Source organism: Amphiura filiformis, unplaced genomic scaffold, assembly GCF_039555335.1.
Source record: "Amphiura filiformis unplaced genomic scaffold, Afil_fr2py scaffold_173, whole genome shotgun sequence".
NCBI lineage: Eukaryota > Metazoa > Echinodermata > Ophiuroidea > Amphilepidida > Amphiuridae > Amphiura > Amphiura filiformis.
The window spans coordinates 101,261-116,687 of NW_027305637.1; the positions used below are offsets into that span (position 1 = coordinate 101,261).

General features: G+C 37.1%; 1 protein-coding gene across 1 annotated transcript; it reads left to right on the forward strand.

Annotated features, from left to right (window-relative positions):
* Positions 1-980: 980 nt before the first annotated feature.
* LOC140145212 (uncharacterized) lies at positions 981-15,023 on the forward strand. Its single transcript, XM_072166985.1, has 4 exons — positions 981-1,045; positions 7,831-7,963; positions 10,082-10,238; positions 14,812-15,023. Exons 1-4 carry the CDS (start codon positions 981-983, stop codon positions 15,021-15,023), a joined length of 567 nt encoding a protein of 188 aa, XP_072023086.1.
* The last annotated feature ends 404 nt before the right edge of the window (positions 15,024-15,427 follow it).

Here is a 15,427-nt window from a genome sequence, read left to right on the forward strand (position 1 = left end):
TTTTGAAATCAGCACCCTCAAGTCAAAAGGGCTGAAAATAAAGTGCAGGAATTTGGACTTCATAAAAGCAGGAATTCCTGCAAAAGCAGGAAAACTAAATCTGGACTCGTCTACTTACCAATTATTTCTTAAGAAATTATTATAATACACTTCTTGGAGACAAAATGTGCAATTTTTTTTTTTTGTTTGTGTGGTTGCCCCCTCACACAACTAACCCTGATACGCCACCATGGCCACTGCACATGTAAACTACTGGACCCCCCTTCCAAGGATTTTTTTACAAAGACTGCACTCCGATCAAGAAATCATCCATCAATCAGTCATGTAACCTCGGTCAGAGTTCAGTTTATATGTCCAGGAGGCCCCTGAAGGTGCAAACTAGCCTATATGCTTCTATCCGGAATGGTGGCGCTGTTTTTTACAGCACACACCCAGGCGGTGATGGAAGCCATATCGCCAATTTTGAGGTCGCCATTGGATTAACACATAATCATGAAATCTTCACAAACAATTCTAAATTTGTTATGAGGTGTCAAAGCAAAATTATCGTACTTTAAAACCGTTGGGGCACAACAATGTTAATTTTCCATTTGCAATTGCTAACCGTGTATTTTGAATGGGGCTGTCAGCCCTGTATCTTCCCCAGCCTCAAACGTCACGTGTTGCGCTTCCTATGCCACCTGCACACACCCTGCACAACTGCAGACCGGCGTGCGTATATAATTATGGTGAAAGACTTGTAAACTTATGTGACTCCCGTGTTTACAACGGATCATTATTCCATGAGTGCAACAGTCTGCATGCCCGGTACCAACAAATCACTGGTACCAACGTTAACTTTTACGACTTGACTTCACCCACGCGATTTTAAGTTATCGAGAGTTTCGAAGCAGTGTAAAGACCTTTGGCTTGTGTCTTACAGATAAGTCTCAATTCTAAATTTAATATAGTATTCGGCTAATTTGCCTTACCCAAATACCATGAGTATACCAAGTACCAATGGCAGTGGACCACAAGCTGCAGATGCAACTGTAAGGGGCCGGGGGTAAGTGCCAGCACATCATGCACGCACAAATGCATGAATGACATGCATGCACAAATGACATGCATGCTAGCTCGTTCACGTAGCGTTTTCGTTGTCCCACTGGCAAGCTGGCCTACTACAATTAATAACGTAGATTGCCTGGCGATCGGAGTGTTATCGTCAGAGCACCTCGGACTACATGCATGCATGATCATGATTGTTGTCATCATGTGATGAAGCTTCGTCTTGCATTCTTGTTTTATAATACATGAATATGGCGATTGCAGTAAACCTTTGACCTGCCTTTGACGAGCGCGACAGTCTGCGACTAATGCCCCCAGCATACTTTCCTGCCGTGCCGCTGCGGCAAGCGGCAGGGCGTTTCCACATGCAATGACAAGCCTTGATTGTGTCCATTTGTCTGCAATGCGGCAGGGTAGTATGAAACCAGCTTAATAACAGTGACCCCGGGAACAGTGATGTTGCAAATTCGGGGCTAACATTTAAACTCGTACGGCGCCCAGTTCATTCTTGAAATTTCCACTCGGCAATATAATAGGCTAGCAGATCGGCTCAGCTCAGACTCGGCCAATCAGAGGCAATCATGACAATTGTGTCCATGCCAACGCAGTAAATACACGATGTATGCTTAAAATATGCGCTCGTCAAATGTTTAATACTGCAATTGATGCTCATGCATAATATTATAAGCTTATAATTTGGTTCAAAAAAAAAAATATCAAAATTATCATACCAACTTTGCCCGCCTCTTGGTTTTTTTGCCCTGGGATGAAAATGGAATGGGTTCTTCGATATCTGTGTATTCCCATGTGACCAGCTTCAACAAAACCCGGAACAAGTCGCCAGGCATGTTTTTGAGTTATAGGCCTTTAAAGATGACATTCCCATTAAAAAAAATTCAAATTTTGTAATTCCTTATTTCATAGTATTTTACCTTGCCCTTGGGACTAAGTGGACTTTCAAACCCGGGCTTTCAAATCTTGGCTTGAAAAGAGGCTTATCAATAATTGACAGTTGGACTATGATGATCCTAGTATGAGGTGTAGTCCCGGGGTGTAGTGTGGTACTGTATGGAACCAGATTGAGAGTATAGAGTGCTTGCACCGCCTACTACTTCCTGCAAGGTCAAATATTGATCCATGCTTTGGTGATTTTGCTGGAGGACAAACAGTGCACTGAGCTGCACTGAGCAATAGGAGAAACTCAGGTTCAGAAAATATTCAATTATTTCCACTTTTATTATTTTTTTGCCAGAGGAATTATTCAGAAATATTCCTTTCATTTTTTCTGCAAAAAATTAAGATTTTAATGATGAAATAGTGTTTCAGAGACAAGTTTTCCTGTCTCAGAGCATAACTTTGCATTGAAACTGTGCAGAAAACTTTGCTTGCTTGTCCTCCACCACGCTTGAGGGTACATGCCACAAAATAGCTTTCCATAGACTTTACGTGCAAAATAGGGGTCACGTTTTAGGCTATAAGTCGAGTTACGTCTTACTTTGAAATATATATTTGATGTCGTCTTAATCAGAACAAAATTCTGCATAACATATCTGAAAATGAGATTAGGTCTATTTTTTGAGAAAAATAGCGCTATCGGTATATAAAAAGGTCAGATTTTCCCGTGTTTACGTCCGACTGCTAACCGCGTTTTGACCTTGTGTGTTCATGCGCTCATCATCGTAAACATCACTCAAATTTTCGCACTTTCTGTTCAAATTAGTAGAGATCACATTCACAAGTTCTAGCAAAACACGATTTGCAACACTAAAATTGTTAATATTGTACCGACTTTGCAAAAATTGTATGCAAATTTGGGACTACAGCCTGTCTCAAAAAAAATTGTGCAAGTGAAAAGCGCCCTCTTTGGCAATTAGAAAATACCGTTGTGACATCAATCACATCATGCTTGCATCAACGTCAAGGGTGCAGTCTTAGCTCTCAAATGCTGTTTGTTCTGTTCAATTTGCTTGTTTCAATCTCGAGATTGGTTTATTTTTAAACAACGAAAGGGCAAAATCACAATTGTGCCACTTTTACTAGGGAAGAGAGCTGTACATCAATGAACTGAAGTTGATGCGTCTAATGCACTTCCCCTTCGGGGCTCATGCATTAGACGCATTATTCGCATCAACATCAGCGCGCGTGCATTATTTTGTCTAATTTCTCTCCCAACAAGTAATATAAACCTTTGGGTCCGTATGCACAAAAGAGTTAGACCGGGTCTAAAGTTAGACCTGGTCTAAGTGGAATTAAGTACCATGAGAAAGGACATTTTCCTTTACATTTGCTTAAGTTATTTTGTATTATTTTTGAATGTTGTATTAAAATCTTTAGAATGTGCTAGCTACTCTAGGAAGGAAATAAGAGTAGGCCTAAAGAACCATTCCTGGTGGAACTAATTTTCCAGTTAGACAATGTCTAACTTTAGACCCTGTCTAACTCTGTTGTGCATGTACGGAACTTAGTGTGCAATGTTTGTTTGTCTTTTAACATGTCTTGAGTGACTAAGAGAACAGCATTTTCCATGATAAAATCATTGACGCGCACATATTTAATATTTATTATTTTATTCTGTCGAAAAAGAGAATCATTATTCCTGCATCATGATAAAATAGTAAAAACAGTAAAAAAAATTTTATTGTGTAATAATTGATGCATTCTTTTGATTTCATGAAGGACCCTTGATAAACTTGATGCTACCACTGATTTACATGTAAAGCACTCTTCCCTAGTAAAAGTGGCACAAATGTGATTTTACTCTTTTGTCGTTAACTAAGCATATCTCGAGATTTAAAAAAGCAAATTGAACAGAGCAAACAGCATTTGAGAGCTAAGACTATGCCCTTGACGTTGATGTAAGCATTATGTCACAACAGTATTTTCTAATTGCCAAAGAGGGCGCTTTTCAATTGCACAATTTTTTTTTGAGACAGGCTGTATAGTTGTGATAAACTTTTTCCAGAAACCGCTTCAGAGGCGGATTTAGTGGTATGAACCCTTGACTGATTTCAGCATATAATGTCACCACTTAGTTTGACCTATTGACCTACTGTGCAAAGGCTCTATACCCAGTATCTGTATGGACTTCTCATGGTCAAGTATATTATTAGGTTTAATTGCTGTTCATGGTCTTTTGTAAACAACCAATTCATGCATCTTGCAATCTTGTTCTGTGTCCCCAAACAAGGTCAGCCCTCATTAGGTAAAACTATGTTGAATGTATTTTTAGTAAACTATTAGTAACTTCAAAAGTTTTTTTAGCATTTCTCCAGTTACATTTGAGAGGAAGGGAATTGAAAATATCAAATCAAGTTTGTAGGAAAAAATAGAGAATGTAAATTTGTTTAATGTTTCAGAAGCGTTAGCCGATAATGTGATAAATTTGATGCGCACACGCCTACAGAAAAGTGTTTTTTACTAACATTAACTAGCACTAACTTTGGGTGAAAAATTATTTTATTTTATTTATTTTATGTCAGGCACTTTTAAGGGGGTACTACACCCCTGCCCAATTTTTTGCCTATTTTTGCATTTTTCTCAAAAATTATAGCGCATTGGGACAAATAAGATATGTATATTATAGGGGCAACGACTACAACTACTGCACTGGAAATTTTATTTCAGCACAGACAACAGTTTTGGAGTTACAGTCAAAAATGAGGGAAAACCAATATTTGATCAATAAATCAATAACTACTTGCTTTGAGTTGCTGAATTTTCATTACAGTAGTTGTAGTCCTTGCCCCTATAACATACATATCTCACTTGTCACCAATGTGCTATAATTTTTGAGAAAAATGCCGCAAATAGGCACAAAATTGGCCAGGGGTGTAGTACCCCCTTAAAGTGGTAAATAAAAAACAAGTACGGTATGTAGGGCTCTTTTTAGGCCTAATGCCAAAAGTCATTTTGCACAAAACTACAGTATAGTAGGTCTAAGGCAGGATTTGAAGGTTTGGGTGTGTAAATTCAAAAACCTGGGTGTGTAGATTTAATGATTTGTGTACAAACTTAAAGTATATGCCATTTTGGTAAAAAGTGGGTGTGTAACTTACACATTTGGGTGTGTAAAACACTCCCTACACGGCTGGCTGCCTAAGCCCTTGGTATAGACCTACTCATAAAAAAGCAAACTTAACTTTTCACCAACAAATGAATATCCAGCACTGCTCTGGGATAGTTGGTTTCAGGTTGTTTAGTACTACTACCGTTAGTACCGTACATGTAGTATTTAAAATAAAATAAAAAGAGTTTAGTAATGTGGAAATAATTCATCACAGAGAAAACTGAAACAAAACCCTGATATTAAATTAGCCTCGGTTTGAGGCTTCTGGGCTCTGGGATGTTTTTTTTTCTTTCTATTTTTCTCTTTTTTTTCCACCCACCTCTGATCTGTACATGATAATATCAGATTACTACCTTTCTTCGTTGTCATGGTTCTGAGAATATTGTAACCAGAGAAAATTGCTGATTCCAACCAGTTTTCGCGTCTGTCTTTCAATAAAATATTAATTTAAAGTGAAAAACATTGAGTTTGTGAACAAATCTGTACAAAAATTATCATTCAAGTGATCTAATATTTTGAAAGTGATATTAGTTTATCCGTTCGTGGTGACTTTCGATGGAGAGTGGGCATTAATTGCAACCGCATCCGCTATATAATAAATCAACTGCATTCGTTTATGTTGACTTTCGGAGACTTCTTTTGTGATGACTTTCCGAAGATTTTAAATTCAAGGTAGGCCTATGCCTATATTGGAAAGTAATTTGAGTTTATTCGTTTGTCATGTTGTGATGAATTTCGATGCGGATGGTGGGCCATTAAGCATTATTAGTAGGCATATCACCTCAAAAATAATCGCAGCAGAAACACGTTATTTAATGTTCCTACATTATTGAGCTTTATTAAAGCATCAAAATCAAAAACAGAATTGAAATCGGTCAATGCATTGTGATGTAGTGTCAATTTAAAGATGCTCGTAGATGGAATGAAATCCTGCCACAAATGGCTGTAATGACAAAATTGGCACATTTCGAGATTTTGAAGGTATATTTGGACGCTTGCTTGAAAAAGCAGCATTAATTTAAATATCACATGTTAAATGCCTATCTTTCCTGACTTCGCTACAGAAAACAAAATTAAAAAATCTATCATTGAATAATCATAATAAATTAACCAAATATACTATTTTAGCAATTTCGGCCAATCTGCAGACAAATTAAAGGTGAAAAAATGACTAAGTTCAGCTAATTAATATGCAAAAGTGATGCCAATAGAAAACCGTACATGATATAAAGGTGCGGTTTTTTTTGCACACATATGTATACAACGTTCTTTCAATTGATAACAAAAAATACACAAAAAGTAATTAATTATGCAAATTAGGTAATTACAGCTAATTATGTATTTATGATATTATTATGCAAATTAGGCATGAGTAATTTTAGGTTTTTTCAATATTTAATGAACGTCTGTTCATTCATCATAATTTTTTAAGTATGATCCTGTTATGAGGTTGAATAAATGAACTGCAGTTAATTATTTAAAAACAATACAAAAAAATAAAAAGTTTGACATTTTGACGGTGTCTAGAATGTAATTTTCATTTTTACTGTAAACATGGTATGTGTCACCATTACTCAAAGCCAAGTCCGAAAAGTAAAAAGTAAAATTCAGTTGCAATGAGACTTTAAATTAACATTTTGTCATCTGGATTAACACGGGAGGACAATCGGTAAAGTGAACAGCAATTTTACTGTACCGCGTATACAAAAATAGTATGGCCTTGGACACACACAATGGCTTAGAGCTATTGTGGTTTGGAAAATTACTCCCTAAAAAAAACATTGATTAATGTTTTGCTTCAACTGGTTTTAGGGAAGTGTTTCATTTGTTGTCGACGGAATTAATTTACATGCTAAGAAAGATTAGTATTTCAGCTAAATGGTGGTAGTTCCTTTACTTCAATAGGCCTATATTTACTGATTTATGAGCGATCTTCAAAAATCCTTAAAAACAGGCAGTAGCTCTTAAACAAAACAATTTTTAATTTTTCAGGACCCGATGTTAGCCTCGGAAAGGCTTCACACATCATATATTAAACATTTAAACAATTTGGATAAATGAAGCATATAAAGAAATTCATTTATCGACATGGATGTTTTCTAAAATTGGCCAAATTTGAAGCGCGCCCTTTTCAATTCACTGTTATGCTTGCATGCACAGTGTAGCAGAATTATTGTGCAGCCACTGTGACATACCTATTATTAGCATGGTAACCGCAACCGCTATATGATATCTCAACAATGACGAAAATTAATTTCTTTTTGACATTGGGGGATAGGGATTTGAAGTAGGCTTTGGCAACATTAACAGTGGCGTAGATTTCTTTTGACGTGGGGCATGGGGTCCGTTTATATCAATTTCTTGAAATAGGCCTACAGTGAATGCAGCACCTTTTGGTGACAGAATAATTTATGGCCATAATGAAGCTAAAATGTGTGAAGCAGTTTACAGACTGGGAGCTATCGTTTCTTCGGATGGTGGTCCCAAATTTACCAAAAGGCGGCATCAATAAAATTGCGGCCCACTATTTTGGGCCACAAAAATTTAATGACCCCCACCACTGATATAACTTACCCCTAAACAGGCTAAAATTGTATTGATATCAGTCTTTTTGAATAAAAAATATGCTCTAACCATATTAAACTGTGAATTTGTAACATTAAATATACCAGTAATGAATGACATTTTGTTTTTAAACACTGTTGTTTTCAATACAGATTTACACCCGAACAGACAAATATATTGATGGCTTATTGGAGTAGAGGAATGAGAAGCAGTGGGACAGAGGAGACAAAGGCAATGGTAGATGAAGCCGCAGAAAAGACAAACTTGAGCAGAAAGCAAGTGCAGGTAGGTAAAACTTGTGCCACATTTCCAAAACTAAGGTGGACATGTGATCCCCACTCTAACCAATTATAAAAAACTTCGAAAAGTATCCCAAGTTACTAACTTGCTTACCATTTAGTTGGTAGAATCACGCCATAACCAACAGTAAGTACTTGTTGCATTTCATATCATTGGCATACTCAAGTGAATACTAGTGGGAGCACAGGTTTCATAACTCTTATTTGCCCCACCCCTCTTTAAGGGGCTGTGCAATAATTATGAGCCTTGGGGAGGGTAAAATTGGGGGGGATAAATTTTGGCATGCCGAAAGTGGGGGAAAGCAATTTTGGAGAGGGAGGGGGGGGGCAAGCGATTTCTGGCACACATTCATGGGGCGCCTTTTAAATAAAACGCTCTAAAAAGGAATAGAAAAACAGTAGGGAAACACTTTCCTATGCAAATTTTCCTGCTCGCTGCGCTCGCAACATAAGGTTCGCAAATTGGGATCCAAAAAAATTGGCATGTGTAAAGGGAGGCAAAGATTTTTTGGCAGGCCGAGAGGGGGGGCAAAGAGATTTTTGAAGGGGTGAGAGGGGGAGGGCAAGCGATTTTTGGCGGGCCGTTCAGAAATTTTACCGGGGGGCTCATAATTATTGAACAGCCCCTAAGTAAATCATCACATTTGAAATGTTTTGATATTTAGCCCCCTCTATCAATTATTTTTCCCATGACAATGCCACCGGAAAGAAAGAGTGCAATATTCTAATATTTTGCTTATTACTCCCACCCGAAAAAGTATGGAGATCTGTTGTAGGTTTTTCATATATATATACATGATGAAGACATGATTATTGCAGAGTTTATTGTTTAGGATTATGTTGCCAGTATAGTACAGCATGTATGTTTAAGGTCGTGCATCTTGAACTTGCCATCAAAAAACAGTGGCGATGTTACATTTTCCTAAATTCGACTCAAATTAAATGATGATATCTCTGCCAAGCAAGAAGTTATAGTCATGCTTGTGGTCTCATTTTATTGCTAAATAAAATGCACTTTCAACCCTGTAAAAAGAATTCTGTTAGCCTTTTTAATACTGACACTGTGCTTCATAGAATTCGGAATGGGCAGGGTGACAGAGGTGATCATGTGGTACACACAAACTCTATGGGATTGGTATTTTTAGTGCATAATCTGCTTCTGTAAAGTCTGTAAATTTGCTTTTAACTCCATTTAGCATCTAAAAGACTCATGACCTTACAGCTAAACAATTCTACTAATTGTTTTTAATCATTTATGATTGGTTTAGTCTAGAAAATACTAACTTTTCCTCCAGTTACTGAAGGGGCTACCCTGGTTAAAGAAAGAATAAATAAATACAAAACTACCCGTTTTCACAATGTAGTAAGTAGGGCCTAATGTGGATGTCTTCAAAATCTGTAAGTTACTGCAAAATCTTAATTACTTATCCTACCATAGTCAAAGTATAGATTTTCTGAAGGGAAATTTGATGAGGAATCTAAATATGGACTTACTTTTTCTGTATGAGTAAAGGGCAAAATGTTTCAGTTCAAAATGTGTTCGATTGTAAAAAATTCTAACATACATGTACTGTGGGACACCCTGTATTCCAAGATTACCAAACAGCTGTGATTATGTGGTTTCTTCCAAAGTCAGCGGGTTCCCCTATCCTCTAACCAAATGAATGTTGTTTACTTCCAGTTTATTACTGCAAGTTGGTAATAAGCAATGCATTATGTAACCCATTTTATATCCAAATCTTTTTTATTTCACCCTGTATAACTTCAAGGTCACCCTGTATAATGAGTTGAAATGTGTATATTTGAATTGCTTATGCTTTCAGCTTTCCAAAAATATATACATTTGCTAGTTTAGGGTTGATAATTGTGGAGATAATCTAATTAGAAACTCGATTGGTGTAAAAATTCATAATATTTGTGATGTAATGCTGAGGGTGGCGAGTTCAGGACACATGGTCTTAATTTATAAAGCAGGATGATGAGATGCTTGAAGAGCCCATCTTGAGGATGAACACATTTGGCTGCCCATGGTAAACAATTGTAAAATGTAAAGAAGTAACATTTTTGTATTTTGTTCTTGTTTTATTACCGGTACCTGTTGCAGAATTGGATTGGAACAAGGAATGAGAAGCAGAAAAAAGAGGCCGGGTTTGGGAGGAAGAGGAGCAAGCCATTCTGTGTTTCTTCTATAGGCAAGCCTCCAGCTACTGATGTTCAACTTGCGCATAGGGCGTTCAGGAGGGAATACTTGAAGGAGAACGGTACAAAATGAGCTTATTCATCTTCTACCTGATTTGTTTTCCATTTGTAGTGCTGGGCTAGTGGTGGCGGTGGTGTGTGTGTCGCCAGAACGAATATTATGGTTACACTTGTTACCAGTTATAATTATGTGCCCATGCATGAGGATGCTCTGGATTCATGAGTGTTGAGGTACATCTCTTGTACAGCTCTTGTATCTCAAAAATCAATTATTGGATTGTTGCTAATACGTTCCAACTCAATCAAGCCAAGACCGAGTTTATCGTTTTTGCTAGCAACTGCATTTTGCCAACTCTTGCCAATGTAGAGCCATGCGCGGATTTAGAGGGGGGCACAGCCGGCCCGTGCCCCCCCCCTTTTGGCGGATCCCCAAAAAGAAAATAAAAAAGAAGAAAAGAAAGAGAAGAGAAGGAGGAAAAGAAAAGAGGAAAAGAAAAGAAAGGGAAAAAGAAAAGAAAAGAAAGAAAAAAAAACGGCACAACGTAAAAAAGAAAGAAAAAATCTTCGGGCCTATAGCCTAATAAATCTGTAGTGAGTATCATACACCGGGGTGGCACTCTCCAGGCGCGGATTCAGGGGGCGGCGCCCCTTCCTCCCCCCTCTCCCAAAAAAAAGAGGAAAAGAGAGAAGAGAAGAGAAAGAGGAAAAAGAGAAAAGAGAAGAGAAAAGGAGAAGGGGAAAGTTAAATTGCACGTATAATTAGTAGGCCCATGCCAAATAAACCGCACAGTAGCTCACAGTCTGGTATATCAAAAGTAGGCCTATATAGGCCTAATATAGGCCGGATTCTTTTAGGCAGTACTTGTTGATTTCTGATGGCCCGTCGATGATGCAGGGCCCGTCACATTTTGTCACCAAAGTCAGTATTAATACGGACTCCATGCTGACTTCGATCCATGCCGAATCTCCAAGTCTTATAGGCCTATTAAAGTGTCAGTGTAACATTTTACAAATTGAGTTCGGGCCGTTTTGTTTTAAAAAGCAATGATATACTCTCGTATAGTGTAAAACAGATGCACCAAATGGCTTCAATTGGACCTTCATTTCATAAAATTTCCAAATTTCGGAGGGGGAACATCAGACACCCCCTGCCTGTATAAACAACTGCCCGTTTTCGCTTCTGTATTTCACACCCAGCACTCTGAATTTATACAATAACAGTGAAAAAAGGTGGCTTCAATTGGCCTGTCATTTCGCAAATGTTATATTTTCGGCTTTTTCAAACTCAAATTTTACACCATAATAGTGCCAAAATGGTCCACCAAATGGCTTCAATTAGGTTTTTATTTTGCAAATGTTTCTCATTTCTGAGGGGCATCCCCTCAGACACCCCCCATGTCGCGAAACGTTATGGGTACATATAAAGCAAATTTTACAAAAGAGGTCAAAACTTGTCCACGAATGGCTTCAACTGGGCCGTCTTTTTGCAAATTTTAGGCTTTTTCAAACTAAAATTTTACACCATAATGTTGACAAAATGGTCCACCAAATGGCTTCACTTGGGTCTTCATTTTCCAAAAGTTTCTCACTTCTGAGGGGGGCACATCCCCCCTCAGACACCCCTGCGTCGCGCAAGCGCTCCGGGATGACCGCTTCGCGCCCATTTATTAAATTTTTTTTTTTCAGGAGTGCGCCCCCCCTTTCTCGAAATCCTGTATCCGCCCCTGTGTAGAGCTCAGATTTTGCAAAATCTGCATTTATCCCTCTGCAACAGCTAAGAACCTGGTCATTTTTCTTGATTCTCCACTCAACATGTCTGACCAAATCATCTCCCTCTCTAGATCTATATATTTTCATGCAAGGTACCTTTGTAGGAGTTGTCGCTTCATTATCGTGAAGCTTGCCACAATGCTGTAAGGGTCTTAGTTTTTAGTTGTGGCTGAGACCAGCCCCTTGCCGGCTTGTTGCATGAATTGCATTGGCTCCCTGTTAACGCGGCTGTGTACTCTAGCCATTGTTTCTTTCTCAAAATTGAGTTTTTATGATATGTTTGTACCTTGTTATGTTTTTTATAAATACAAGGAATGAAAATCCAGATTTGTAAACTCCAACTGCAATATTTTAAGGATTTTATTTCACTATTCCACTCGTGTTTGAAATTGAAAAGGAAAGAAAATCTTTGTTGTACCAGCAAGGTACACGCGCGCAACAACTCATCGCGTTGCGTATCGCGCAATTTGTTAACGCACAAATACGCGACGCATACGCGACGCTTATCTGCATGCGCGGCGCATCTTATGGAAACACCACGGAAGCACTGATTTCACAAAAACCTAGTGGTCAAATGGCTCCGTTTTAGCTGATAAAATGTGGGTTTTTTCTTGTTATTTCCCCCGATTTAAATATCAAGTTATGAATGGATTTCGCTCAAACTTCTCAAGGGGCTGTGGATTTACCCGATGTTCACGTAATATAAGTTTCAAAAACGAAAACTGTCGCATTCTCCTGTGAGATTCGATGAAAGTGCAAAATGTGACCACTTTAAACTTCAACGGCCATTATTTCAATGTTCATTTTCTCGGTAAAATGACGATTTAGGTACACGATAACTCAATAAATACAGCATCTATAGGTAAGCAAATATGATCATCGTAAAAAGCATGATCGACTCAAGAAACGCTTTTCTCATTTTTTTATATTTTGGTCTATTTCCGATTTTGGGCATCATTTTGTGCAAATAGGCGTTTTTGAATTTTAAAAGTTCATTTTGATGCCTTATATGGTCAATATCTCAAAAAATAAGGCCAATATCAAAAAAATAAAAAAAACGGTTTTTGGAATGGAGCCTCAAGATTGAGCTAAAAACAAAATAAAATATTTTGGAAAGAGTGTATTTTTGTTATGATGTACCTAACAAATATTGCCAAAAACTCACTTTTTTGTGATTTTCTTCAAAATTGTTGTTTTTACCCCAAATCTGTATTTATATTAAGATTTATTGATGTCTTGCCTTCATAAAAATGTATACTTTTATATGTTTTGCGCGAATAATTACAAAGTTATTGCACTTTTACTACATGCATGTCTGAGAGTACACAGCCACCTTAATGAGCGAATTCAGTATAAGATCCTGTTGTATAGCCCTATTGATAAATGTCTCCATGGTGAAGCTCCTTCTTATTTGGAAGAGCTTATTTGTTTACAAAGAAGTAATGATCCCCTTGGTGCTAGACGCCGACTCCGCTCTCATGCCAACTGCACCCGTATGTCCACTCTGAGATCTCACAAAAAGGTGTGTGATTCTTCCTTTGCTGTCGGTGCTCCTCGCATTTGGAATAACGTGCCTATGGAGATCCGTGAAGCGGAGTCTGTGTCTTGCAAACATTTTTATTCCCATGTTGAGTTTTGTTGCTCACTTTTTCATTTTGTGCTCTGATTTGTATTTTCCTGTAGTAATATATATATGACCATGCAGCTCCAACAAAACCCTGAACAAGTTGCCAGACATGTTTTTGAGTTATATAGGCCTTTAAAGATGACATTCCCATAAGAAAAATCTAATTTTGTAAAATTTTCCTAATTTTATGGTATTTGACCTTGAAACTAAATCAATGTGACACACTCTGGTCCATGGGGCCAAAGGAGACATTTTTGAAAATTGAGTTACTGTAATTATTACGTCGTACATTATACATACAATAGGCTATCATTTACAGAAAACACCAAAGATCTAGCATACTTGGTTCTAATGTTATGAAGTTTTTTGATGCCTATTTTCTTATGTATTTCATTGTTTTGTTTTTACTCCATATTATTACCTTTATCTGGTTTCAAATTTGCCGCCTTTGGCCCCCATGGACCAGATCGTATCACAAATGGACTTTCAAATCCTTGAAAGTACTTATTAAAAAGAGGTTTATTTAATCAATAATTTACAGTTAAACTATGGTAATCCCTACTCAATCCTGTGTAAACCAGGAAACTATGTGCCCAATTACTCAGAACAGCAATTTCACGAAAATATCAAGGTATCATTTACAAAATTATCCATATCTTGAAAAATATTGATGATATGTTCCTTATTTTTTATATCATTTTTAAAGCTTATTGTCCCATCTTACATTTTATGCAAATTGTGAAATGTCAAAAATGCGACTTGTTCCTGGTTTTGTCAGAACGGGTCACATAATGTTTCTCATTGTAAAGCGCTGTGTTCTTTGTAGAGTGCTTATAAATGCTTGTATAGAATACATGTATATATTCAGCAAAGTTGCTTATTCACAGAAGTGACGTAATAATCGGATTAACTACCATAGCAATGGGTTAAAACAATTTTTGAATATATCACACTTCACTGGTATGTTCACGTGGTACCTCTGCATTGAACCATATCATGTTGATCACTCCCACTTGTAAGATTAGTATCTTTGAAAAGAGCTATATTGTATTAAATCTATGATTGCATTAGTTGCATACATACACAGGTGATGAGTACAACCTGCTTGTAGTGCAGTGCGATATTTTCAAAAAAATTAATTTAACCTATTTCTACTGTAGTTAATCTGAATATTACATTACGTACACAGCAAATCTCTACAATCCATTAGAGTCATTTCTTATTATTTTTTATACCAGACCAAAGCACCAAAGACAAGAGGAGAGAGGTAATGAAAGAGGTGAATGAGAAGTGGAGCCTTGTGAAGCAGGATGAAGATGACCTGAAGCATTATAAGGAGGTATCGCAACAGGCAAGCTCTACAGAAGCAGAACCATTAGCGCAGGTGAAAGCCATTACAAAGGAGATATCGAAGCTTGTAAGCATCAACATGTATGAAATATGTGCATAAATTAGAAGTGCGTTGATATGTGTGCTATACTACATGTAGTGGAGATACAAAATACAATAGTATTGCATTTTTTATATTTAATGATCAAAAGAATAATTATTAATTGTTTGCTGATAGACTAGATGATTTAATGGAACATTATGTAATGCATTTCTTGTTGCTCGCGATTATTAGTGTTTACTTCTAAGCGGAACGTGGAGAATTGAAGAAAAGCCTGTTTTACTTAAATTATATTTACCTTCATTTAAATATTTATGACACTTTTATCAAAACAAATATTCAAACGATGATAATGTGTAATATAATAAACGTGAAATTTTAGAATTGTAAGAGTTTTTGTATATTTTTGACGTTATATGATTTTTGTTTGCTGTGTAGAGGCTGAATTGCCTCTGACCATTGAG

Bases quoted from the DNA above. Each gene is read 5' to 3' on its own strand.
- LOC140145212 (XM_072166985.1), top strand. From the start codon at position 981: ATGAGTATACCAAGTACCAATGGCAGTGGACCACAAGCTGCAGATGCA. The intron at 7,964-10,081 runs GTAGGTAAAACT...TACCTGTTGCAG, and splicing joins TGAGCAGAAAGCAAGTGCAG to AATTGGATTGGAACAAGGAA. The intron at 10,239-14,811 runs GTACAAAATGAG...TTTTTATACCAG, and splicing joins GGAATACTTGAAGGAGAACG to ACCAAAGCACCAAAGACAAG.